The sequence below is a fragment of the Cetorhinus maximus genome, chromosome 23, assembly GCF_964194155.1.
Source record: "Cetorhinus maximus chromosome 23, sCetMax3.hap1.1, whole genome shotgun sequence".
Taxonomy (NCBI): Eukaryota; Metazoa; Chordata; class Chondrichthyes; order Lamniformes; family Cetorhinidae; genus Cetorhinus; species Cetorhinus maximus.
The window spans coordinates 38,119,254-38,147,020 of NC_135901.1; the positions used below are offsets into that span (position 1 = coordinate 38,119,254).

The 27,767-nt window shown below is 45.0% G+C and overlaps 2 protein-coding genes, 2 non-coding genes and 1 pseudogene across 5 annotated transcripts in view; 3 read left to right on the forward strand and 2 right to left on the reverse strand.

The window, feature by feature from the left end:
* On the forward strand, window positions 1-27,171 carry LOC144697984 (uncharacterized; annotated as a pseudogene). The gene is made up of 3 exons (XR_013580444.1): window positions 1-439; window positions 515-605; window positions 26,107-27,171. The product of XR_013580444.1 is annotated as an uncharacterized LOC144697984 (transcript).
* LOC144697988 (uncharacterized) overlaps window positions 1-27,767 on the forward strand; it is a 298,820-nt gene that overhangs the window by 15,958 nt on the left and 255,095 nt on the right. The gene's annotated exons all lie outside the window — the stretch shown is intronic.
* On the reverse strand, window positions 2,637-11,748 carry LOC144698488 (uncharacterized). The gene is made up of 3 exons (XM_078570430.1): window positions 11,610-11,748; window positions 8,021-8,688; window positions 2,637-2,662 (listed from the first exon to the last, which is right to left on the reverse strand). The coding sequence occupies exons 2-3, from the start codon at window positions 8,577-8,579 to the stop codon at window positions 2,637-2,639; spliced, it is 585 nt and encodes a 194-aa protein (XP_078426556.1). The 5' UTR covers window positions 8,580-8,688; window positions 11,610-11,748.
* trnak-cuu (transfer RNA lysine (anticodon CUU)) lies at window positions 14,564-14,636 on the forward strand. Its single transcript has one exon. It is a non-coding gene; the product is annotated as a tRNA-Lys (tRNA).
* On the reverse strand, window positions 16,901-16,982 carry trnas-aga (transfer RNA serine (anticodon AGA)). The gene has a single exon. It is a non-coding gene; the product is annotated as a tRNA-Ser (tRNA).

A 27,767-nucleotide genomic window follows, 5' to 3' on the forward strand; every position in this document is an offset into this window, starting at 1 on the left:
ATGAAAGGAAAAAGCACAGTTCACAGTGGGGAGAAACCATACATGTGTTCTGTGTGTGGACGAGGCTTCAGTCAATCATCTGGCCTTTCGAGACACAAGCAGAGTCACACTGGGGAGAAACCGTGGAAATGTGGAGAGTGTGGGAAGGGATTCCGTTACCCATGTGAGCTGGAAGCTCATCAGCACAGTCACACTGGGGAGAGGCCGTTCACCTGCTCCGAGTGTGGGACGGGATTTACTGATTCAACCCACCTGTAGACACACCAGCGAGTTCACACTGTTGCAAGACCTTTTAAATGCCCAGACTGCGGGAAGAGCTTTAAAAGTTCTGGGAACCTGATTCGCCATCAACAGATTCACACTGACGAGAGGTCGTTCAGGTGCTCTCACTGTGGGACTGGGTTCAAAACATCATCTGAACTCACTGCACACCAGCGCAGTCACACTGGGGAGAGGCCGTTCACCTGCTTTGAGGGATTTACTCAATCATCCAATCTGCTGAGACATGAGCGAGTTCACACTGGGGAGAGACCATTCACTTGCTCCCAGTGTGGGAAGGGATTCACTCAGTCATCTGCCCTGCTGAGACACCAGTGAGTTCACAAGTAACTACAGTGATTGGATTTTGCTGTTAATCACATCCAGGACTGAGCCATGTTCATTCGGGCCTGTTTCTGCTGATAATAAACTCCAGACCAGTTATAGGGGTTCATATTTTGCATAAAAGCCAAATGAATCAGCTTTGTGCTCAATACACAGTTTGTCGAATCTTTGTATTATCTCCAAAACAAGTTCTTTTTGAAGTTCTCCCCCACTCCCCTCTCTCCTCCATCCTCACCTCCAACAACAAGTGTGAGGAGCTCATGGAGCTTCTTTGTCACTAAGATTGAGACAATCCGATTAGCTGCCTCTGCTGCTTCCCTCCCTTCCACTCATCTTGTCCATCAGACCCACCTCCTGCTCCACTGGCCCTATTTCCACAAAACTGCTGATCATCCAACTTCCCCATGTTCACTGAGATTTTAAACAGTTCTTTCTCTCAGGTAGTGTCCCTCTCTCCTTAAAATCTGTCATTATCACACCCCACCACCAAAAAACAAACCTTTGACCCCCCACGGTTCTTGCAAACTACTGCCCCACCTTCAACCTCCCGCTCCTCCCTACACTGTTTGAACGTGCTGTCACCTCCCAAATATTAGGACTCTCAGTGTGAACAGGGTGGGATGTGTTTGGAGACAGGATGTCCCAGTTCTCCACACTGGGACTCTCAGTGTGAACAGGGTGGGATGTGTTTGGAGACAGGATGTCCCAGTTCTCCACCCTGGGATTCTCAGTGTGAACAGGGTGGGATGTGTTTGGAGACGGGATGTCCCAGTCCTGCTGCTGTACTCATTGTATGGTGTATATTTTATTTTACTGTAACTTATAAAATGTTCATATTCGGCTGTGTTGAATTCAATCTGACATCTACCTGCCCCATTTACTAACCTGTGTGTTCACACTGAATCACTCACAGTCCTATTCACAATTCCCCACACTCCCTATTTTCCTTCACCTTTGGTGTAGTTCAATGGAATCTATCAACCTGGTATCACTGTCCATTCTCGTGAACGGAAAGTGCAGTGAGGCTCTTAACTTGGTAGCTTCTGGAGATATTTGTATCCTTGTCTATGAACTGTTTTAGTGGATGCATTTGATAGTCTGGCAACTACCGCAGACCAATGCAGTGGGAAAAATGTAAAGATATTTTGGAAAATAACCAATATGATCTTTTGATAAGATCACCTGAAAGTCGAAGGACAGCTTTTATCAGATAGAGTGTGTGCCATGATATTGGCGTACTGGTGTGAGTATGCAGATTTGTCATGTGTGAAATAATTAACACGTGGAAATGCATGTTGAACCTGCAGTAAAGAATGGGTCCCAAACATGCTCAGCTATTCAACAACAGAACAGCGTTAAGTGATTATTGCGGGCAGCAGAGTGAGTCAGCATTTCTAAATCATTAAGGTATTGACACATAGACTGTGGAGAAACTGACTTTAAAACAATCGAGATAGAATTAAACACACTGGCAATTGTCAGAAGGAGCAACATTAAAGTAAAGGGGATTTGGATGGGGTTGGTTGGAGGCCAAGGAGAAATAATACTTCATAAGAATTATCCACAAGATGGATGCAGGTGAAGGGAAATCTGGAGAATCTTTTAAGTCCATGCAGGATCTGTTGCTTTAATAATTTAGAATCAGGAACACTGCTGCAAAAGGATAAGGAATATGATTGAAAGAGGTGATCTGCATGTGAGGAATGCCAATTCAAGTTGATGGCGATCAGATTATTCTGGTAACTTTATTGTGTTACCTACGATATATCAACAAGAAATGAGGAAAACAAGCTTGTAGCTTACAAAATAGCGAGATTAGTCAGAAATCAGTTGTGAAAACTCAGTCAGGATTTTTCCTCACTCAAGCTGGGGAGATCTGTAAGAAAATTGCTCTATAATGATGTCTAAAATCTTAAGATCTCGTTAATATTCAATATATTCCTTTTGAAGAAAATTCCAACAGCAGTTTACAGATTGAAAAACACAGGACAGGCCAAGCACATGTCTCCAGCTCAGACATTCCTGAGAGAATCTCATGACCCACACGTAAACCAACCATCTGAGAACAAGTTAAAAACAGGCTCTCAAAGAGGAAAACAATCACTTGGGACAGAAAAGAGATTTTTGAAGTGATCCACGTTGGACAGCCTCCGTCAAACAGAAGGTGACTGGAGAAAAACTTCCCAACACTTCAGTTAAGAAGCAGAAGGGGCTGCCTCCCCAGCCATTGGCAACAGATCCCAACATTCTGCCTGTGTCACCCATTTGTTCATCCTCTGGGAGCAGTAAACCGCTCTTACCTTCCAGGAGTCATGCGTTCTCTATCTGTTTAGTTTATGTATTATATTTTAACTTTTTACCTCATGATCTACTTAAGAATAACAACATCAGAACCTCCCTTAGTGCATAATCTATGACTGCCAAACATTGGACAGTGCAGAGAGAGATTTACTCTCTATCTAACTCGGTGCTGTACCTGCCCTGGGAGTGCTTTATAGGGACGGTGTAGAGGGAGCTTTACTCTGTATCTAACCCCTTGCTCTACCTGTCCTGGGAGTGTTTGATGGGGACAGTGTAGAGGGAGCTTTACTCTGTATCGAACCCTGTGCTGTACCTGTCCTGTAGGTGTTTGAGGGGGACAGTATAGATGGAGCTTTACTCTTTTACTAACCCCACATTGTTGCTGCCCTGGGGGTGTTTGATGGGGACAGTGTAGATTGTAGAGGGAGCTTTATCCTGTATCTAAACCATGCAGGATTTGACTGGAGAATGATTTTAGCAGACACTCAATGCTCAGGATGCCCCATTCTCCAGAACTGACTTGTTTCACCTCTTGGAGAACAATATTTAACCCAGAGATAAGAGAGGCCAGCAGTTTATCCCCCGCCCACAGCTCCAAGGTACAGTGAGTAATCTGAATATTGTTGTATTGTCTGCTCAATATTTCACCCCTGGGCCTGAGCCTTTCAGTAATGATTTCAATTTGTTCTCCTCCAGTTACTGACTCATAATAATTTTTCCTCATTTCCCTGATGGGACTTTGAACTCCTCCCTCAGATCTCCAATGACCCTTTGTTCTCATGAAAAGTTCCCCAGTTTCTGGAATCTCTCCTGATAATTAAAGCCTCTCTTCCCTGGATTCATCTCAGTGAATCTCCTCTGCACTCTCACCATGGCCTTGACATCCTTCCTGGGGTAAAATCCTCATAACTTGACCTAATATTCTATCTGCAGCTGAACCGATGATTTGTACAGGTTTACATGACCTTTGTCCTTTTGTACTCTACACCCTGAATTGTAAAACCTAGGATCCCATGTGTTTCTTAAACACTTAATAACTCCCCCTCTCTCCCATTTTTAAAGGTCTGTGTCTCTGAATACCTTTTGAGTGTTTGAGATTGACAAAAGATGGCTAAATATACATTGAGGTGAAATGCCTGATATAATGTGTATTATGCGATAGAGAAGTTCAGCCTGAGTTACAAACTCAAACAGGCTCTTCACTGCAGACAGGTCACCATGGTAACACTGATAAGACATTCCATTGTACAGAATCAGCTCATTAGAAACTCGAATCAGATCAGGGAAAAGGACAGAGTTTGTCTGTTATTAACCACATTATAAATTGAAACCAGGGTGAGGAATACAATAGATCAGATTATAATGTGTGATGTATATGCCTATAATTGCAAAACTATCAGAAATAACAGAATTAACAGTGGGCAGGGAAGTTTAGGGAGAATGAGAAAATTCCTGAAGAAAAGTAACTGCTGGGAACCAGGGAATGTGTCTTTGTAAATCACAGATTAGAGAAATTCCAGCTGTCTTTTCCCCACTTCCTGCCAAAACCCAGCAGAGAAAACAAAGAAGAGTCAGGGGCCAGAGCTGGATCACTACAGGGAATAAAAGTGAGGGGATACTGATGTAAGGGGGCAGTCGGGACTGGAATCACTAGAGCGTTGACCTCATGTAAGTGACTGTGGACATAAGGGACTTGCATGTTTGCTCTGATTGATGGATCAATATAAGATAAGATAGAGGACAGGGAATCTGATCAGTTTATATTTCTTATAAAGTTTTAAAGCAGACTCTCGAACTTTCTAATGAATAAGGCAAGGTGTTTGGTCGAATCTTCCATCTCTTTACTGTTCTCTTACTCTGCGCCATCTAAATCTTTCCCACTTTTTATCTTTAATAACTTATGAAATTCATCACCCCATGTTTTTGTTTAATTTCATCTGATATCTACCTGTCCCATTAGAATTATGGAATGCTGACATCACAGGAGGCCATTCAGCCCATGTGTCTTTGCCAGCTCTCTGCAAGAATAATTTACCCAGTGCCTTTTCCCGTAACCCTGAAACCATTCCCTCTTCAGATAATGATCCACCTCTGATCTGAAAGTCCTGATTAGGTCAGTCTCTGTAACACTCTCAGACAGTGCATTCCAGATCCAAACCACTCACTGTGTAAAAAAACATTTCCTCATGTCATCATCGTTTGTTTTCCCAATTAGGTTGAACCTGTGCCCTCTTGTTCTCGATCCTTCCACAAATGGGAACAGTTTCCTCCTATTGACTCTGTCCAGACCCCTCAACCTTCTCTTCTCCAGGGACAACAGTCCCAACTTCTCCAATCTATCCACGTAAGTGCAGCTCCTCAAACCTGGAACTATTCTTGTGAATCTTATCTGGCGTCACATCCTTCCTAAAGTCTGGTGCCCAGAACTGGGCACAATACTCCAGTTGAGGTCAAACTGTTTTTTTTAATGTGTTTAACATAATTTCCTTATTTTTGCATACCATGCCTCTATTTATAAAGCCCAGAATACGATATGTTTTCTGAGACAATGTCTCAACCTGCCCTCACTGTATTTTGATTCAGGACTCCATGATTTTAACTCTACCCTGTAAATTGTGACAACATTCCTCCAATTAACAAATGGTGAACTGCAGGAGTCTCTGTTGGACAGAGCAGTTTCTGGGGTGTGGAGGATTGTGGGAAATGTGTCCACCATTAATCAGCAGCAAAGAGATGATGACACCATCACTGACTGGAAATTCCACAGAGACATCACTCTACTCACTGGGTTTTTCCTCAAATGTGCGATTTTTGAAACCTCTGACTCCAGTGTTTCTGATATTTTTCCAGCTGCAGTCTCTAGCAGGAGATTTCATCATTGAAAAGTGAAATTGTTTCCGAGGTGACCATTTCACAGGGTGAAACATAACTTCACCACACGGACTGCAGCGGTTCATGAAGGTCAAAAGTCATCTTCTCCACAGGCAGCTGGGGATTGACAATATTTGCTGGTCTTCTTCGTGAAAGGGCAGGGGTGGGACTGGCTCATTTGCTTTTGCAGAGAGCCAGCACAGGCAGGACGGGTGAATGGCCTCCACCTGTATTATAAACAGTCAATGGATTGGAGTGAAGGAGTTGGTTTGACCCACAGCCTGAGTTACAACTTTAAGGACAGGAAGAGAGAGAATCTGGAGAGGAGAAAATAATTAGTAGGAGACAGGACACTGAATCTGGAACAATGAGCAGAGAGGGGGAGGAGTATGTGGGACAGGGATTTATAGATTTGGGGGAATGAAAGAGGAAACAATATTCCATAGGAACTAGAATTGTCTGTTCTGAATTTCTATCCTGTACTGACAGCGATGACTTTTGTAAACTGTGTTTACAGGGGATTAGAGGGAGAGGATTTTCAGATGGGAAACTCAAACCTAAAATCTCGACAAGATCTTATAGAAACACTGAATTCATAAATGACCAGCCTTTGACTATGGAAGGAGAAATGTTTGTCTGTTCTGCCTGTAGGGAAAATTCACATCATAATTTGACTGGAAACTCACCAAGACACATACACCCGAGTCAGAACATATGTCGGGGTCAAACCTGACATCACTTGTGCAAAAAGTCTGGTTTAGTCTCAGACAGTTGCCAGGGAGAGGAATGGAGTTGGTATCCAGGGAATGAAAACAATGGCTTCGGTCTTCCCAATATTGAATTGGAGGAAATTTCTGCACATCCACCATTGAATATCAGACAAACAGTCTGATAATTTAATAAAAGTGGAGAAGTCGAGAGAGGTGTTGGTGAGGTCAAGCTGGGCACTGTCAGTGTACACGTGATAACTGACACTGTGTTTTCAGATGACGTCGCTGTGGGGAGTGTGTTGATGAGAAATAAGAGGCCAAGGCTGGATCCTTTGGGGACACCAGAGGTAACTGTGGGAGTGGGAAGGGAAGACATGACAAGCGATTCACTGACGATGGTTGGATAGAGAAGAATGGAACCAGGAGGGAGCAGCCCCACCCAGCTGGATGACAGTGGAGAGGTGTTGGAGCAGAATGGTGTGGTCAACCTTATCAAAGGCTGCAGACACATTGAGAAGGGATAGTTTACCTTTGTCCCAGTCACATAGGATGTCATTGGTGGCTTTGATCAGAGCTGTTTCAGTCCAGTGGCAGGGGCAGAAACCTGATTGGAGGGATTCAGACAGAGAGTTCTGGGAAAGATGGGCACAGAATTGGGAGATGTGAACATGTTTGAGGAGTTTGGAGAGGAAAGGAAGGTTGGAGATGGGACAGCAGTTTGCAAGGACAAGGCCAAAGGTTTGTTTTTTGATGAGGGCTTGATGATGTCAGATTTGAAGGAGAGAGGGACAGTAACAGAAGAGAGAAAACCATTAACAATCTCAGTGAACATGGGGAAGTTGGGTGACCAGCAGTTTAGTGGGAATAGGGTCAATGGAGCAGGAGGTGGGTCTCATGGACAAGATGAGCATGAAGGTGGCATGAGAGGAAATGGGAGCGAAACTAAAGAAAGATGTGGGTTCAGGGCTCAGACAAAGGGAAACTTTGCAGACAGTTTGTCCCGGTGGGTTAGTGGAAGGGAGGGAAGCAGCAGAGGCAGCTGATCGGATTGTCTCAATCTTAGTGACAAAGAAGCTCCATGAGCTCCTCACACTTGTTGTTGGAGGTGAGGATGGAGGAGACAGGGGAGAGGGAGAGCCCTTCAAAAGGAACTAACTTGTATGTTTATCACAGAGCTGATTTATTTGACTTTATTCAGAATATTAACAGCTCTAACTGGGTTGGAGTTTATTAACATTGGTAGAAACAAACTCCAATCAACATGGTTCAGTCCAGGATGCAATTAACAGCAAAATCCATTCACTGTTATCACTTGTGAATTTGCTGGTGTCTCAGCAGGTGGGATAACTGAGTAAATCCCTTCTCACACTCGGAGCAGGTGAACGGTCTTTCTCCAGTGTGAACTCGCTTATGTGTCAACAGTTTGGGTAACTGAGTGAATCCCTTCCCGCACGTGGGGCAGGTGAACAGCCTCTCCCCAGTGTGAATGCGCTGGTGTACTGTGAGTTGAGATGACCACCTGAACCCAGTCCCACAGTGAGAGCACCTGAACGGTCTCTCGTTAGTGTGAACACATCGACGGGACATCAGTTCCCCGGAGCTTTTATAGCACTTCCTGCAGTCTGAGCATTTGAACGGTATCTCCCCAGTGTGAATTCGCTGGTGTACCAGCAGGTCAGATGTCTGAGTGAATCCTTTCCCACACGTGGAGCAGGTGAACGATCTCTCCACAGTGTGAAGTCGCTCATGTTTCAGCAAGTTGAATGGCTGAGTGAATCCCTTCCCACACACGGAGCAGGTAAATGGTTTCTCCCCAGTGTGAACTCGCTGGTGTGTCAGCAGATGGGATGAACAAGTGAATCCTTTCCCACACGTGGAGCAGGTGAATGGTCTCTCTCCGGTGTGACTATGCCGATGAGTTTCCAGTTCAGACGGGTAATTGAATCCCTTCCCACAGTCCCCACATTTCCATGGTTTCTCCCTGTTGTCCCTGCATTTATGTTTTGACAGAGCAGATGATCGGCTGAAGCCTCGTCCACACACACAACACGTGTACGGTTTCTCCCCACTGTGAACGGTGCTTTTTCCTTCCATGTTCAAAGTCCAATGATATTCAGGTTATGATAAATTGGGCGACTCTGTCAGATCCTGATGTGATGTTTGGTTTGAGTTTCCCGACTGCAAATCCTCCCCTTCTAACACCCTGTGGAATTGATTTAAAACAGAAAAAATGGAGTGAGAGAGAACCCACAAAAACACAAAGGCAGGTTGCGAAATTGAGCTGAATGAATCTGGGAATTTGTGGGGCCGGCACGAGGAAAAAGTGACCATGAAAATTGCTGGATTGTCATAAAAACCCAACTGGTTCACTAATGTCCTTCAGGGAAGGGAACCTGCCACCCGGTCTGGGCCTACACAAGACTCTGGTTTCAATAATAAAACAAGTGTCAGGGGCAGCAGGAGAGCACTTGGCCCTTCGAGCCTGCTCCGTCATTCAATACAATCGTGGCTGATCTTGGGCTTCAACTCCACTTTCCCACCCACTCCCCATATCCCTCGACTCTCTGTGACACCAAAAATCTCCCCATCTCAGCCTGAAATATATTCAATGATGAAGCATCCACAACCTTCTGGGCTGGAGAATTCTATGTGACTGAAGGAGAAAAGGAGAGAGAGAAAGTCAGAGAGAGGAGTGGGAGAGGCAGGGGGTGAGGAGAGGGCTTTTCATAGACCTACAAATAAACCAGAACTTTGACAGAATCTCCCAAACCTTCAACCTCTACCCCCGAGAAGGACCAGGGTAGCAGGTGTATGTGAACACCATCACCTCCAAGTTCCCCTCCAAGTCACACACCCTCCTGACTTGTCTGACATCCAGTACTGGATGAACAGAAGTTTCCTCCATTTAAATATTGGGAAGATTGAAGCCATTGTCTTCAGTCCCCGCTATAAATGTCACTCCCTAGACACCGACTCCATCCCTCTCCCTGACAACTGTCTGGGACTGAACCAGACTGTTCACAACCATGGTGAAATATTTCACCCCAAGATGAGCTTTGAAGCACATATCCACATCATCACCAAGACTGCCTATTTCCACCTCAGTAACATCGCCCGACTCCACCCCTGATTTTCAAATTTCTGCATGGCTGCTCCCTGTTGCTGGAATCTCCTCCAGCATCACAACCCTCGGAGATATCTGCGCTCCTCTAATTTGGCCTACTGAGCGTTCCTGATTTCTATTGTTCCACATTCGTGCCCATTCTGTCACTTTCCAAGGCTCCAAGCTCTGGAATTCACTCCCTAAACCTCTCCCATTCTCTACCTCATTTTCCTCCTTTAAGATACTCCGTAAAACCCACTTCTTTGACCAAACGCTTGGTCACCTGCCCTAATATCTCCTCATGTGGCTCAGTGTCAAACCTTGCTTTGTAACATTTCTGTGAAATGCCTTGGAACATTGTCTTACATTAAAAGTACTTTATAAATACAAATTGTTGTTGTTGATTTGGACATATATCACTGTTCCTTCATCATCACTGGATGAATAACCTGTAACTCAGCATCGTGGGAGCATCTTCACCACACGGACTGCAGCGGTTCAAGGAGGTCAAACATCATCTTCCCCACAGGCAACTGGGGATTGGCAATATTTGCTGGTATCTGTGGATAGTGAAACAGTTAATATTTCAGGGTTCGCAGAATGATTTACAGGGAGTAAAAATGCTGCAGAATTTGATGATCAATATAAGCTCAGAAGTGGAATAGAAATGGACTATAGCGCAGGAAAAACAATTCCTGACTATGAAAGATACTGTGGGAAGATAAAGCTGGTAAGACAGCAGCACATGGTCAGGGGATGGGCAGCAGTGGAAACCTCATTGAGACACAGTCAGCAGAAGTAACAATAAAATACTAAACATAACTCAAATAGATCCATTATTAGAGACAGAGGAAGTTAGACAATGGCAGAGAGGTGACCAGGGAGGGCAGAGGTGAAACAGATCAATGGACGGACATGGATTCAGATCCTCAGTAAAGGAGTCACACGAGCCCCAGAGCCAGGGAACCTCTCACAGAAAACAGAGCACAGCACTAAAAGCTCTAAATTGTAGATGGATGGTGAAAAATACTCAACTCTGAACCAAATTCACCAATTTCAACTTTAAAATCTCCTGCTGGAGCCTGCAGCTGGAAAGATATCAGAAGCACTGGAGTCAGAGAAAAATCTCCCAGTTGAGGAAATACCCAGGGATCGGGGTGATGTCACCGTGTAATTGTTGATGTGTGATGATGTCACAGTGTAATTGTTGATGTGTGATGATGTCACAGACACGGACACAGAACATCTGGGTCTGTGCAAACCGGTGATCACCACACATTATGAAGGATGTGAGGGTCCTTGAGAGGGGACAGAGGAGATTTATCAGAATGGGTCGAGGGATGAGGGATTTTAATTGTAAGATTAAATTCAAGAAACTGGCGTTGTTCTCCTCAGAGTAAAGGAGCTTGAGGGGAGATTTGATAGAGGTGTACAGGATTATGAAAGATAGTTAAATAAAAGCTGTTCCCAGTAGCTGATTATAAAAGGATTAAGGGACAGAGATTTATGATTTTAAGTAAGATCCACAATGTGAGGAAGAGATTTTTTACCCAGTAACTGAAAATGACCTGGAACTCAATGCTTACATTTGAAGGCTGGTGTTATTCAGGTCCTGGTGAATCAAGTGACTTTCAGATTTTGACGTGATGTTTGGTTTCAGTTCCTCATCTCCCTCAAATAGTCCTTGAGTTCCCCCTCCTCTTCTAACATCCTGTAAATGGAATTCAAAAAATCCATCACGGTCAATCCAGGATTGAAATTCAGAAAGGACGAACATTTCTCTTGGTTTGAGTTTGCTGTGTGTAAATCCTCCCTTTCTAACCCCCTGTAAAAGGAGTTTCCAAAATCCATCCCTGTCAGTCCAAGATAGAAATTCACAAGATTCTCTCCTCCTGCTATCTGGACTAGGATGACCGCGCATGCGCCATGCTCCACATTGCCCCCTATAAAAATGGCGGCCGTTACCCTGGGCCTGGCGAGGGGAGAAATCCAGACTTTCTCTGCAAACACAAGACCAGTACCTTGTTATTTTGGGTCTGCGGCCTGCACTGTGTCTTCATGAAGCCTCCCTGCCCACTCCGCTGGCTCCATTCCTCCTCACACACCCACTAACTCTGTTAGTTTGCTCCACTCGATATTCTCTCACCCGCTCTGAGCAGCTTCAGTCACAGACCAGCACTGCGCGTGCTCATGAAACAGACCGCAATGTGCATGCCCCACCACACACACACACACATGCGTGCACAGACGTGTGCATGCGCATGGCTCTTCTGTTGTGAGGATAGGGCACGTTCTGCCCCGCAGCGAATGCTGGGTGGCCGCTCCACCATTGAAAGGTCATGTTGTCGAACAGAAAGCTATGCCCTGTAATCAGAATACGATGGGTACCATAGGGGCAAGACATAAAATTGTTGAATCAATTGATGCAGTAGCTAAATTGCTCCGGGCTCCACCACAATTCTCTCCTGGATGCAGAACAAACCCTGACAGTTAGATCTGAACTCAGTGGAGTTTCAGCAGATGGGGTGAGCTCGTGACTTTTCCCCCTATACATGGAACATTTAAACTGTGCCTTTCCAGCATTTCTGCTCTGATTGTGGATCAAAACCTTTGAACCTTTAAAATTGGAGTGTTAATGTGTGGGCAAACTGAATAAAGCCCTTTGCACACGTGAAGTATCTGAATGGTCTCCCACCAGCAAGACTGTGTTGCTGTGTCAGTAAATGAGATGAGAGTGAATCCCTTTCCAATTTTAGCTGCTGAACAACCTGTTTACAGTGTGAGTTTACCTACACATTTTCAGCTCAGACATGGATCTCGAAATCCACTGGTAATGGGTTCCACATTCTTAGCACTACATAAGAAAAATGAGCAGGAGTAGGCCATTCGGCCCCTCAAGCCTGCTCTGCCATTTAATAAGATCATGGCTAACCTCAGAGTAACCTGAAATCGGCACCCCACCTATCCCTGATAACCTATCACCCCCTTGCTTCCCAAGCCTCTGCCTTAAAAATATTCAAAGACTTTGCTTCCACAGCCTTTTTAGGAGCAAAGTTCCAAAGTTTCACGGCACTCTGAAAGAAAAAAAAAATTGCCTCATCTCCGTTTTAAATGGGTGACCCCTTGTTTTTAAACAGCGATCCCGAATTCTAGATTCTCTCACTAGAGGTAACATCCTCTCCAAATCCGCCCTGTCAAGTACCCTGAGGACCTTATATGTTTCACTGATCAGGTAAAGTAAAGCAAAATACTGCAGATGCTGGTTATCTGAAATAAAAACAGGAAATGCTGGAATTCTCAGCAGATCTGGTAGTGATTGTGGAGAGAGAGACATGGTTTTCATTTCGGGTCTGCAGCCTTTCATTAGAACTGCACTGCATCTGAAATGTTAATAATGCCTCTCAATCCAAAGATGCTGCCAGATGTAGTAAGGGAACTCAAGAAGGAAATGAAAATCCCCTTTGAGGAATGGAATCCAATGCGAATGAAGGGTGAACTTCCCGACTGACCAGAGACAGTCAAGGTACCTTTCCCTTCTTTAAGACGCTGGAACATTGACTCTGATCTTATCTGTGAAATTAACTGATCTGAGACATTGAAAGGATTCTCGTTACTGCACATCAGGAATTCAAACTTAATATCCGCTTCGGGACAATCAGAATATTTGGTAACAGACAAGACAGTGAAAGGCTCAAAGGGAGATGGCACCGGTTGTAGGAGAGCTGGTTCCCGGTGACATGGATGTGCCTGCAGTGGGTGGGATCAGACTGTTTCCATGTATCCACAATGAATGTCTCACCCTTTATTTTGGAAGAGTAAAACTGATAAGAGCGCGATAACCATCTGGGTAGTGGCAATCTGAAGATTAGACTCACTGACACCCTGGTTGGGATACCTTGTCAGTTAGGTTTGTGTAAGTGTCTGTGGCACAATTGGTCAGCGTGTTTGCCTGTTAACTGAAAGGTTGGTGATTCATAAACCACCCAGTGGTTGAAGATTTTTACTGTTTTTCCCCCTCATCACCAATCATTGTCACACAGTTCCGGATTGTCATTGGGTACTTGGGCTGCAAGATATCCCCAAACGGTGGCAGGTCTTTTGTTGCCCAGTGAGCTCCCACAAAAACAGCTTCTTTTTAAAATTACTTATACTGTCAAATACAATGAGAAAAGATTTGGACCCATTATGTACCTTCATCTAGCCCATTAGAACTCCATGAAATTTTTGGAATCAAACAAACCCATCAATTATGCTCTCTTCCTCAACTCCACAGAGAGTGGGACAGGGAAAAGCAGCAAAGCAGCAATATTCCAGCCCCGCACTCTCCAATCACCCGCTGTCAGCAGAAAGCGGCGACTGCAGCTTCAATCAGTGGGTTGCTGCCCATCCCTGGGACACAAGATACTCCAACCCTGACCAAACCTCCCAGTACACCAAGCACAGGCTCAGGAAAGCGCAGGTACATTATATCCTGGTCACAAAACCTCCAAGCAGCATTTACACAATGCCCAAGTGAGTGAGTCATAAATATAAGTCACACAAACTTTCTAATTCTTTTCATTGTAAAACTCCTTCATTTTATTGGAAAGCTGACTGTTGTGATTCTGAAAATGAGCACCATGGGATTTGTGTTACTGAGCGACTTGTTTTCCATGGTTTGTCTGTCAGGTTTGCAATTCAATTTGTGTTGGATAGTGAAGCGAATCTGATTTCAAAATGAGGACACAAAGCAGATAAATATTAAATCCAGGGGAAAATCCTGAGGAAAATTGATCACAGTATTTGGAAGGAGGTGCAGCTAAAAAGTGGAAGATGTGAATGATGTCATTGATGATTGAGGGGGATGCATTGCAACCTTGGGCCTTTTGTAGGCCAATTATGTTCCACGCTTTAAAATTCCGGTCAAGCTGAGGTGTCTGGAATAAAGCAGGAGGTTTCTCCATGTATGTTGGGATATGAAAACAGCTCTTCACATTCCTGGCTAGCTCAGTCGGTTGAGCATGAGACTCTTGATCTCAGGGTCGTGGTTTCGAGCCCCACGCTGGGTGCAGTAATAGTTTAAAAATCTGAATAAGAGTCGTACAGGCTGGAAACATTGACTCTGTTTCTCCCTCCAGCTGTTGAGTTTTCCAGTATTTTCTGCTTTTGTTTCAGATTTCCATCATTCGCAGTAATTTGCTTTTATCTTTTAACTTTTAAATCTTGCTGCTCAAATAAAACACCAACTGCGGCTCCTGTGAAACTTGTAAGTCAGAAATTCACCACTGAAAACAACTGACACACATCAAATTCAAAGCACTTTCATGTTGGATCTCTTTCTGTTTCTGTCTCGCCCCCAGCTCCCTCTGCCCGTCCAGCTCCCAGGTCAATTAGCTGCTTGATGCAGACCCAGTCAATTCGTGGGCATGGGTAAAACTCATGGGTAAAGAGACACCTGGATCTCACCTTCCTGGTTCTCCCAGATACTGATTACAGGAATGTGCACAGTGCCGATTATCCACAGTCAATCCCCTCCCAGTTGTTCAGCTTTTTAATTGATTTTCACACTGGGTTTCAATGTGCAGAAAGCAGAGCTGTGATAAGCTTATATTGTTCAGCAGATGGACTGCAAGAAGATACATGACAGGCTGATGATAACAGTGCTCTTTGGACACGGTGAGCTCCAGTGCAGGATTGGCACCATTAATGTGTCACTCAATTAGTCTCGTGACAAATCTCAAGCTGGAAATGACAAGAAAACTCGCAGAATTTGCTCCGTGTTTAGGTTTCAAAAGAGCCAAATACAAGGTAAGAAAGTACATCTCGCTCAAGTGGGTTAGAAAATGGCAGAATGACCCGTGCTGTTGGGAAACATAAAATTATAGAAAGTTACAGCATAGAAAGAGGCAATTTGGCCGGGCGTGCTGCTTTCAAAGAGCAGTAGTGATTGTTTGATCCATCAGGAGTGATATTTGTGCAAACAGTAGGCAGCAAAATTTGTACTTTGCCCACCCTTATTTTGCCTCACACCAACATTTCTATAGTCAGTGCTTTGCAACCAGCCCTGTCTCCTCTCCTATTCCTTCATTTGAACCAAGTGTGATGATTTATAGCTCTCACTTCTCTGATTCTGGTGCAGCTTTTAAACGTTTCCAATCGATGAATAATCAACACTCATTCGAACAAATTCAATAACTTGACATTCCCTGACAGGGAATTGAACCCAGGCTGCAGCAGTGAGAATGCTGACTCCTGACTACTAGACCACCAGGGAAACTGCACCAGCACTTTTCGATTTGGCTTATCTACGCTGCTTTTGCCTACTCTTTTTCAGTTCAGATCTCTTTCACCACAAAACTGCCTGTTTAGATTCAAGATAAATGACTTCGTCAGCCAATGAAAACAACTGTTGCTGTGAGCTGGAACATGAAATCGACAGTGTGGTGAAATAGTTGCAAGCTGCTCATGTGTAACTTTAAATTTCCAAAACCCTCCACCCTATTCACTGTTGGTCCAATGGAAGTGCTGATTCCCAGTCACTGGACATGACCAATAAGGCTTGACACTTGGATTATGGAGGCAACTTTTGACTTTTTTTTTCATTCCCGATCTCCTTCGCCAAAGACAACTTTCTCCGGCCAAATGGTCTGTTTAGGTTGAACACAAGCGACTTCTTCACCAATGAGAAGAACCATTGCTGTGAGCTGGAACATGAAATCGATACTTTCCTTCTTTAGGACAGAAGCCTCCCCTTTTGACCGAGCTTTTAGTCATCTGACCGATTATGTGGCTCAGTGTCACACTTTGTTATATAATGCTCCTGGGGAACGCCATATGTGGCTCGGTGTCACATTTTGTTTTATAATGCTCCTGGGGAACGCTTTGTGACGTTTCACTAGGTATAAGGAGCTTTATAAATATACGTTGTTGTTGTAGTCCATACATAGAAAGAGACAAACTCCTCTTGCCTCTTTCATCCTGATATTTTTCACTGTAACATTGAAATGTGAAGTTGCACAACTAATGAGAATATTGTTTATGTTCGTAAAAATGTGCTCACCTCCTCAGGGAACTGAACCACATTGACCCACACAGAGGAACACAAACAGAGACATACACCGAGACTGACAGAGGCCTAAGGAGAGACAAATACCAGAATGGAATCATGTCACGAAATTGGCTCAGTTTTTTTTTCCATTTTGGACTGGAGATTTGCAGAAGGCTGACAAATGAATGGAAATAAGAGATCACGGATGTGTTTGGAGCGCTTTTCCTCGATTCATTCGATAATTAGTTCTGTCCGTGCGCGGCTAAAATCAGAAATAATAGGAACCATAGTCGGCAGGATTCGAACCTGCGCAGGACAACCCCAATGGATTTCTAATCCATTGCCTTAACCACTCGGCCACGACTACAGAAGTTGCTCTAATTGTACTATTATTGGTTTGAAATCATACAATGGTTACAGCAGAGAAAGCGGTCTTTCTGCCCGTCCTGTCACTGCCATTACCTGACCTTTTCCCCGGTATTTATACTGTCTCTCCTAGTTTTCCTAACAAACTGGAAGTGAAAGAGTGAGAATGATCCAACCTGGCCAATTACCGCCCCAACAGCCTACTCTCCATCATCAGTAAAGTAATGGAAGGGGTCATCAACAGTGCTATCAAGTGGCACTGACTTAGCAATAACCTGCTCACTGATGCCCAGTTTGGGTTCCGCAAGGGCCACTCAGCTCCTGACCTCATTACAACTTTGGTTCAAACATAGACAAAAGAGCTGAACTCCAAAGATGTGGTGAGAGTGACTGCCCTTGACATCAAGGCAGCATTTGACCGAGTGTGGCATCAAGGAGCCCTAGCACAACTGGAGTTAATGGGAATCAGGGGGAAACTCTCCGCTTGTTGGAGTCATACCTAGCACAAAGGAAGATGGTTGTGGTTGTTGGAGGTCAGTCACCTTAGCTCCAGGACATCACTGCAGGAGTTCCTCAGGGTAGTGTCCTTGGCCTAACCATCTTCAACTGCTTCATTAAAGACCTTCCTTCCATCATAAGGTCAGAAGTGGGGATGTTCGCTGATGATTGGACAATGTTCTGCACCATACCCGACTCCTCAGATACTGAAGCAGTCCATGTCCAAATGCAGCAAGAACTGGGCAATATCCAGGCTTGGGCTGACAAGTGCCAACTAAGTTTCGCACCCCACAAGTGTCAGGCAATGACCATCTCCAACACAACAGTATCCAACCATCGCCTCTGGATGTTCAACAGCATTACCATCACTGAATCCCTCGCCATCAACTTCCTGGGGGTTACCATTGTCCAGGAACTGAACTGGACTAGCCATATAAATACTGTGGCTACAAGAGCAGGTCAGAGGCTAGGAATCGTGCAACGAGTAACTCACCTCCTGACTCCCCAAAGCCTGTCCACCATCTACAAGGCACAAGTTAGGAGTGTGGTGGAATACTCCCCACTTGCCTGGATGAGTGCAGCCTCCACAACAGTGAAGAAGCTGGGCACTGTCCAGGGCAAAGCAGCCACTTAACTGGCACCACATCCACATTCACTCCCTTCACCACCGACGGACAGTAGCAGCAGTGTGTACCATCTACAAGATGCACTGCAGGAATTCACCAAGGCTCCTTAGACAGCAGCGTCCAAACTCACGACCATTACCAGGCAGAAGGACAAGGGTAGCAGATAGATGGGAACACCACCACCTGGAAGTTCCCCTTCAAGTCACTCACCATCCTGACTTGGAAATATATCGGCCATTCCTTCACTGTCGCTGGTTCAAAATCCTGGAACTCTCTTCCAAACAGCACCATGGGTGTACCTACACCACATGGACTGCAGAGGTTTTCATTGGCTGAAGAAGTCCTTTGTCTTGAACCTAAACAGACAGATTTGTGATGTAGGAGATCTGAACTGATAAACAATAGGGAAAATCAGCGTAGATAAGCCAAATCGAAAAATATTAGTACAGCTTCCTTGGTGGTCTATTGGTTAGGATTTGGTGCCCTCACCGCCGCGGCCCGGGTTCAATTTATTGAATTTGTTGGAACGCGTGTTGATTACTCATTGATTGGAAACGTTTAAAAGCTCCACCAGAATCAGAGGAGTGAGAGTTTAAGTTTCACCTCAGAGCTGGAAAACATCACACTTGGTTCAACTGGAGTGAGGGTATGAAGGGAGAAGAGAAGGGCTGGTTGCCAAGCACTGACGAAAGAAGTGTTGGTGTGAGGCAAAATATGGGTGGGAGAAGTACAAAGTTTGCTGCCTACTGTTTGCACTGGCACAAATATAACTCCTGATAGATGAACCAATCACGACTGCTCTTTGAAAGCAGCACGCCCGGCCGAATGGCCTCTTTCTGTGATGTAATTTTCTATAATTTTGTTTCCCAACAGCACGGGTCATTCTGCCATTTTATAATCCACTCGAGCGAGATGTACTTTCTCACCTTGTATTTGGCTCTTTTGAAACCTAAACACGGAGCAAATTCAGTGAGTTTTCTTGTCATTTCCAGTACGAGATTTGTCACGAGACTAATTAAACGACACATTAATGGTGCCAATCCTTCACTGGAGCTCACTGCGTCCAAAGAGTACTGTTACCATCAGCCTGTTCTGTAACTTCTTTTAGTACACCTGCTGAACAATATAAGCTTATCACAGCTCTGCTTTCTTCACATTGAAATCCAGTGTGAAAATCAATTTCAAAGCTGAGCAACTGGGAGGAGTGTGCCTGTTGATAATCGGCACTGGGCACATTCCTGTAATCAGTATCTGGGAGAATCAGGAAGGTGAGATCCAGGTGTCTATTTACCCACGAGTTTTATCCATTCCCACGTACTGACTGTGTCTGCATCAAGCAGCTAATTGACTTGGGAGCTGGATGGGCAGAGGGAGCTGAAGACGAGGCAGAGACAGAAGCAGAAAGAGATGCGACATGAAAGTTTTTGAATTTGATGTGTGTCAGTTGCTTTCAGCGGTGAATGTCTGACTTGTAAGTTTCACAGAAGCCGCAGTGATTAGTTTGTGTTTTTTATTTCAAGCAACAAGATTTTAAAAGTAAAAGGATAAAAGCAAATTACTGTGAACGATGGAAATCTGAATCAAACACAGAAAATGCTGGAAAAACTCCGCAGCTGGAGAGAGAAACAGAGTGAACATTTCCAGTCCATACGACTCATATTCAGATTTTTAAAGTATTACACCATCCCGCTTGGGGCTGGAATCCACAACTCTGAGATTGATACCGATTGAGCTCGCCGAGCATGTGGTTTTATATCCCAACATACATGGGAACATACTGTTGCTTTCCACCTGATACCTCAGCTTGGTCGGAATTTTAAAGTGTGGAATGTAATCGGCCTACAAATGTCACAAGGTTGCAATGCATTCCTCTCAATCTCAATCACATCATTCACATCTTCCACTTCTTTGCTGCACCTCCTTCCAAATACTGTGATCCATTTTCCTCAGGATTTTCTCCTGGAATTAATATTTACCTGCATTGTGATTTTGAAATCAAATTCGCTTCAATATCCAACACAAATTGAATTGCAAACCTGACGGATAAACAATGGAAAAAAAGTCACTCAGTAACACAAATCCCATGGTGCTCATTTTCAGATTCACAACAGTCAGCTTTTCAATAAAATGAAGGAATTTTACAGTGAAAAGATTTAGAAAGTTGGTGTGACTTTTATTTGTGACTCACTAACTCAGGTATTCTGTAAATGCTGCTCGGAGGTTTAGTGACCGGGATATAATCTACCTGTGTTTTACCTGAGTCTGTGCTCGGTGTATTGGGAGGTTTCGCCCGGTTGGGGTATCTTGCGTCCCAGGGATGGGCAGTAACCTGCTGACTGGAGCTGCGGTCGCTGCTTTCTGCTGGCAGTGGGTGGAATTTTGCTGCTTTTCTGCTTTTCCCTGTCTCACTCACTGTGGAGCTGAGGAATAATTTTATGGATTTCCAATGGGTTAGATGAAGGTACATAGTAGGTCCAAATCTTTTCTCTTTATATTTGACAGAAAAAATAATTTTAAAAAGAAACTGTTTTTGTGGGAGCTCACTGGATAACAGTCGAACTTCCACCGTTTTGGGGATGTTATCTTGCAGACTAAGTGCCTAATGGCAACACTGAATTGTGTGACAATGATTGGTGATGAGGGGGAAAAACAGTAAAAAAGGCTTCACCCGGTGGGTAGTTTTGAGTCACCAGCCTTTCAGTTGATTGGCAAACACGCTGATTAATGCCACACACAAGCCCAGCCGACAAGGTGGACCAATCAGGGTGTCAGTGAGTCTGCTCTTCAGATTGCCACTTCCGGAATGACTAACGCTCTCGATCAGTTTGACCCTTCCAAAATAAAGGTTGGGACATTCATTGTGGATACATGGAAACAGTCTGATCCCACCCACTGCAGAAACATCCATGTTACCGGGATCCAGCTCTCCCTCAACCAGAGCCGTCTCCCTTCAAGGTGTCTTGTCTGTTACCAAGTATTCTGATTGTCCCAAAGCCGATATTAGGTTTGAATCCCTGATGTGGAGTATCGAGAATCCGTTCAATGTCTCAGATCAGTTAATTTCACTGAGAACATCAGAGTCAATGTTCCAGCATCTTCAAGAAGGGAAAGGTGCCTTGACTGTCTCTGGTCAGTCGGACAGTTCACCCTTCATTCGCATTGGATTCCATTCCTCAAAGGGTATTTTCATTTTCTTCTTGAGTTCCCTTACCACATCTGGCAGAATCATTAGATTAACAGGCTTAATTAACATTTCAGATGCAGTGCAGTTCTGATGAAAGGTTACAGACCTGAAATGAAAACTATGTCCCTTCCTTTACAGATGCTACTAGATCTGCTGAGAATTACAGCATTTTCTGTTTTTATTTCAGATAGCCAGCATCTGCAGTATTTTGCTTTACTTTACCTGATTAGTGAAACATTTTAGATCCTGAGGGCAATTGACAGGGCAGATGTGGAGAGGATGTTTCCTCTTTTGAGGGAATCTAGAACTCGGGATTTGTGTTTAAAAATTAGGGGTCACCCATTTAAAAAGGTGAGGCGAATTTTTCTCTCTCTCAGAGGATCGTGAGCCTATGGAACTCTCCTCCTGAAAAGGCTGTGGAAGCAGAGTCTTTGAATGTTTTTAAGGCAGAGGTGGATACATTCTTTGTAAGCAAGGGTGTGACAGGTTATCGGGGATAGGTGTGGTACAGATTTCAAGTTACTATCAGATCAGCCATGTTCTTATTAAATGGTGAAGCAGGCTTGAGGGGCCGAATGGCCTACTTCTGCTGCTTGTTCTTATGTAGTGCTAAGAATGTGGAACCCGTTACCAGTAGATTTCGAGATCCATGTCTGAGCTGAAAAATGTGTAGGTAAACTCACACTGTAAACAGATTGTTCACCAGCTGGAAAAGGAAAAGGGTTCACTCTCATCCCATTTAACTGACACAGCAACAGTCTCGTCGGTGGGAGACATTCAGACACTTCACGTGTGCAAAGGGCTTTATTCAGTTTGCCCACACGTTAACAATCCAACTTTAAAAGTTCAAAGGATTTGATCCACAATCAGAGCAGAGATACTGGCAAGACACAGTTTTAATGTTCCATGTATAGGGGGAAAAGTCACTTGCTCAACCCCATCTGCTGAGACTCCACTGAGTTCAGATTTAACTGTAGGGGTTTGTTCTGCTGTTCATTACATCCAGGGGAGAATTGTGGTGGAGCTTGGAGCAATTTGGCTGCTGCATCAATTGATTCAACAATTTTATGTCTTGCCCCGATGACACGCATCGTATTCTGAATACAGGACATAGGTTTCTGTTCTACAATATGGTGTTTCAATGGCGGAGCGGTCACCCAGCATTCGCTGCGGGACAGAACGTGCAGCGCCATGCGCATTGCGGGCGGATTCATGATCATGCGCAGTGCTGGTCTGTGACTGAAGCTGCTCAGAGCCAGTGAATGGCGAGCGGAGCAAACTAACAGAGTTAGTGGGTGTGTGAGGAGGAATGGAGCCAGCGGAGTGGGCAGGGAGGCTTCATAAAGACAAAGTACAGGCCGCAGACCCTAAATAATAAGGTACCGGTCTTGTGTTTGCAGAGAACGGGCCGAAAATGTCTGGATTTCTCCCTTCGCCAGGCCCGGGGTAACGGCCGCCATCTTTTTGGGGCAATGTGCAGCAGGGCGCATGCGCGGTCATCCTGGTCCAGGTAGCAGGAGGAGAGAATCTTGTGAATTTCTACTCTGGACTGACAGGGATGGATTTTGGAAACTCCTTTTACAGGGGGTTAGAAGGGGAGGATTTACACACAGCAAACTCAAACCAAGAGAAATGTTTGTTCTTTCTGAATTTCTGTCCTGGACTGAGTGATGGATTTTGTGAACTCTATTTACAGGATGTTAGAAGAGGAAGGAGACGTGAAACTCCAACCAAACAAGACATCAAAATCTGAAAGTCACTTGTTTCACCAGGACCTGAATATCATCATCCTTTGAATGTAAGCATTGAGTTCCAGGTCACTACCAGTCACTAGGTAAAAAATCTCTTCCTGGCATCCCCCTTGTGGATCTTGCCTAAAATCTTAAAACTCTGTCCCTTAATCCTTTCATAATCAGCTAATGCGAACAGCTTTTATTTAACTACCTTTCATAATCCCCTACACCTCTATCAAATCTCCCCTCAATCTCCTTTACTCCAAGGAGAACAACCCCAGTTTCTCGAACCTAATCTTACAATTAAAACACCTAATCCCTCGAACCATTCTGGTCAATCTCCTCTGCACCCTCTCAAGGACCCTCACATCCTTCATAATGTGTGGTGATCACTGGTTTGCACAGACCCAGATGTTCTGTGTTCGTGTCTGTGACATCATCACACATCGACAATTACACGGTGACATCATTACACATCGACAATTATACGGTGACATCACCCCACTCCCCGGGTATTTTCTCAACTGGGAGATTTTTCTCTGACTCCAGTGTTTCTGATATCTTTCCAGCTGCAGGCTCCAGCAGGAGAGTTTAAAGTTGAAAACTGAAACTGTTTCAGAGTTGACTGTTTTTCACCATCCACCTACAATTTAGAGTGTTTAGTTCTATGCTCTGTATCTGTGAGAGGCTCCATGGCTCTGGGACTGGTGTGACTCCTTTACTGTGGATCTGAATCCATGTCCACCTATTGCTCTGTTTCACCTCTGCCCTCCCTGATCACCTCTCTGCCATTTTTTAACTTCCCCTGCCTCTAATAATGGATGTATTTGAGTTATGTTTAGTATTTTACCGTTACTTCTGTCGACTGTGTCTAAATGAAGTTTCCACCGATGCCCATCCCCTGACCATGTGCTGCTGGCTTCCCAGCTTTATCTTCCCACAGTATCTTTCATAGTCAGGAATTGTTTTTCCTGCGCTATAGTCCATTTCTCTTCCACTTATGAGCTTATACTGACCATCGAATTCTGCACCATTTTTACTCCCTAAGGGGAGGTGATAATGGAATTAATAATCAAATGATTGTTGTGAAAACCCACCTGCTTCACTGATGCCCTTTAGGGAAGGAAATCTGCCGTCCTTACCTGGTCTTGCTGACACGTGACTCCAGGTCACAGCAGTGGTTGACTCTTAGCTGCCCTTTGAATGCTGGCCTAGCCAGTGACACCCACCTGAATTAAAAAAAATCATTCTGCACAACTCTGTCTCTCTCCACAGATACCAGCATCTATTGTGACCCTCAGTTGCCTGTGGAAAAGATGATGTTTGACCTTCTTGAACCTCTGCAGTCCGTGTGGTGAAGGTGCTCCCACAATGCTGTTAGGTAAGGAGTTACAGGTTATTCACCCAGTGATGATGAAGAAACAGTGATATAGGTCCAAATCAACAACAATTGATATAGCACATTTACTGTAAGACAATGTTCCAACAGAAATGTTGCAAAGCAAGGTTTGACACTGAGCCATATAAGGAGATATTAGGGCAGATGACCAAACGTTTGGTCAAAGAGGTGGGTTTTACAGAGTAAATTTTACAGAGGAAAATGAGGTAGAGAGGAAGAGGTTCAGGGAGTGAATTCCAGAGCTTGGGGCCTTGGAAACTGACAGAATGGGCACAAATGTGGAAGAATAAAAATCAAGAATGGTCAGGAGGCTAAATTAGAGGAGCACAGATATCTCGGAGGGTTGTGACGCTGGAGGGGATTCCAGCAACAGGGAGCAGCCATACAGGAATTGGAAAATAGGGGTGGGAATTTTAAAATTTTGGTGCTTCTTAACCAGGAAGCCTTTGTAGGTTAGTGAGCACAGGGGTGATGGATGAACAAGACTTGGTGCGAGTAAGCCCATTGGCAGCGGAGTTTTGGATGACCTCAAGATTACAGGGAGATTGAATGTGGGAGGCCGGCCGGGAGTGTGTTAGGATAGTTAAGTCTAGAGGGAACAAAGGAATGGATGAGAGTTTCAGCAGCAGATGTGCTGAGACTGGGCTGGAGTCGGGTGATGTTACTGAGGTGGAAATAGGCGGTCTTGGTGATGATGTGAATATGTGGTTGGAAGCTCATCTTGGGGTGAAATATTTCACCATGGTTGTGAACATTCTGGTTCAGTCCCAGACAGTTGTCAGGGAGAGGGATGGAGTCGGTGGATAGGGAGTGGAGTTTGTAGCGGGGACTGAAGACAATGGCTTCAATCTTCCCAATATTTAAATGGAGGAAATTTCTGCTCATCCAGTATTGGATGTCAGACAAGTCAGGACGGTGTGTGACTTGGAGGTGATGGTGTTCACTTACACCTGCTACCCTGGTCCTTCCAGGGGTCGAAGGTTAGTGGTTCAGGAGATTCAATCCAACTTCTGGTTTAGTTGTTGGTTTATAAAAACCCGCCCCTCACCCCATCTCTCCCACTCCCCTTCTCTCTCTGCCTCTACCACTCCCCATTTCTCTCTTTCTCCCACTCTCCTTCTCTCTCTGTCACATAGAATTCTCTAGCCCAGCGAGTTGTGGATGCTCCATCATTGAATATATTTCAGGCTGAGATGGAGAGATTTTTGGTCTCTCAGGGGGTCGAGGGATATGGGGAGTGGGTGGGAAAGGGGAGTTGAAGCCCAAGATCAGCCACGATTGTATTGAATGACGGAGCAGGCTCGAAGGGCCAAGTGCTCTCCTGCTGCCCCTGACACTTGTTTTATTATTGACACCAGAGTCTTGTGTAGGCCCAGACCGGGTGGCAGGTTCCCTTCCCTGAAGGACATTAGTGAATCAGTTGGGTTTTTATGACAATCCAGCAGTTTTCATGGTCACTTTTTCCTCGTGCCAGCCCCACAAATTCCCAGATTCATTCAGCTCAATTTCACAACCTGCCTTTGTGTTTTTGTGGGCTCTCTCTCACTCCCTTTTTCCTGTTTTAAATCAATTTCACAGGGTATTCGAAGGGGAGGATTTGCAGTCGGGAAACTGAAACCAAACATCAGATCAGGATCTGACGGAGTCGCCCTATTGAACATGGACGGACAAAGCACCGTTCACAGTGGGGAGACACCGTGGAAATGTGGGGATTGTGGAGTGGGATTCAGATTCCCATCTGAGCTGCAAACTCATCGGCGCACTCACACTGGGGAGAGGCCGTTCACCTGCTCCCTATGTTGGAAGGGATTCGCTCGATCATCCAACCTGCTGACACACCAGCGAGTTCACACCGGGGAGAGACCGGTCACCTGCTCCGAGTGTGGGAAGGGATTCAATCATTCGTCCAACCTGCTCAGACACCAGCGAATTCACACTGGGGAGAAGCCGTTCACCTGCTTGAAGTGTGGGCAGGGATTCAATCATTCCTCCCACCTGCTGAGACACCAGCAAGTTCACACTGGGGAGAAGCCATTCACTTGCCCCGTTTGTGGGATTGGATTTACGCGATCATCAGGGCTGCTGGAACACCAGCGAGTTCACACAGGGGAGAGACCGTTCACCTGCCTTGAGTGTGGGCAGGAGTTCACCCGATCATCAGGGCTGCATCAACACCAGCAACTTCACACAGGAGAGAGATCGTTCACCTGCTCCCAGTGTGGGAAGGGATTCACTCGGTCACCCAACCTGCTGAAACACCAGCGAGTTCACACTGGAGAGAGACCGTTCACCTGCTCCGAGTGTGGGAAGGGATTCATTCAATCATCCCATCTGAGACACCAGCAAGTTCACACTGGGGAAAGACCTTTTAAATGTCCAGACTGCGGGAAGTGCTACAAAAGTTCCGGGGAACTGGTGTCCCATCGTGTTCACACTGACGAGACACCGTTCAGGTGCTCTCACTGTGGGACTGGGTTCAGGCAATCAGCTAATCTCACTGTGCACCAGCGAGTTCACACTGGGGAGAGGCCGTTCACCTGCTCCAAGTGTGGGACGAGATTCACTCAGTCATCTGCACTGCTGAGGCACCAGCGCGTTCACAAATAACTCGTAACATTGAGTAGATTTTTCTGTTTCTCACATCCAGAATGAAAGAATATTCATTGGGGTCTGTTTCTGCTGATGTTAATAAACTCCAGCCCAGTTATAGGTGTTAATATTCTGGGTAAAGTCAAATAAATCATCTTTGTGTTGAGCACATTGTGTTGAATCTTTTTAATGCCTCGAACACAAGTTAGTTCCTTTTGAAGGGCTCTCCCTCTCTTCCGTCTCCTCCAACCTCACCTCCAACAACAAGTGTGAGGAGCTCATGGAGCTTCTTTGTCACTAAGATTGGGACAATGCCTCTGCTGTTTCCCTCCCTTCCACTAGCCTACCGGGACAAACTGTCTCCAAAGTTCCCCCTTGTCCCAGCCCAGAACCCACATCTTTCTCCAGTTTCTCTCCAATCTCCTCTCATGCCCTCTCAGTGCTCATCTTGTCCATGAGACCCAGCTTCTGCTCCTTCGACCCTATTCTCACTAAACAACTTCTCCATGTAGCTGATATTATTAATGGTTCTCTCTCTCTCCTGGGACTGTCCCTCTTCACCTTTCAATGCATCGTCATCACCCATCCTAAAAAAACAATCTCTGATCCCCCATTGTCTTCACAAACTACTGCCCCATCACCAACCTCCCTTTCCTCTCCAAAGTCCTTGAACTTGGTGTCCCTCAAGGATCTATCCTTGGCCTCTCCTATTTCTCATCTACATGCTGCCACTAGGTGACATCATCCAAAAGCACCG

Excerpts from the sequence above, each read along its gene's own strand:
- LOC144698488 (XM_078570430.1), bottom strand. The coding sequence starts at position 8,579 with ATGGAAGGAAAAAGCACCGTTCACAGTGGGGAGAAACCGTACACGTGT. Across the intron at positions 2,663-8,020 it reads ACCGTTCAGGTGCTCTCACT|ATGGTTGGTTTACGTGTGGG; the intron begins GTGGGACTGGGT and ends ACTTGTTCTCAG.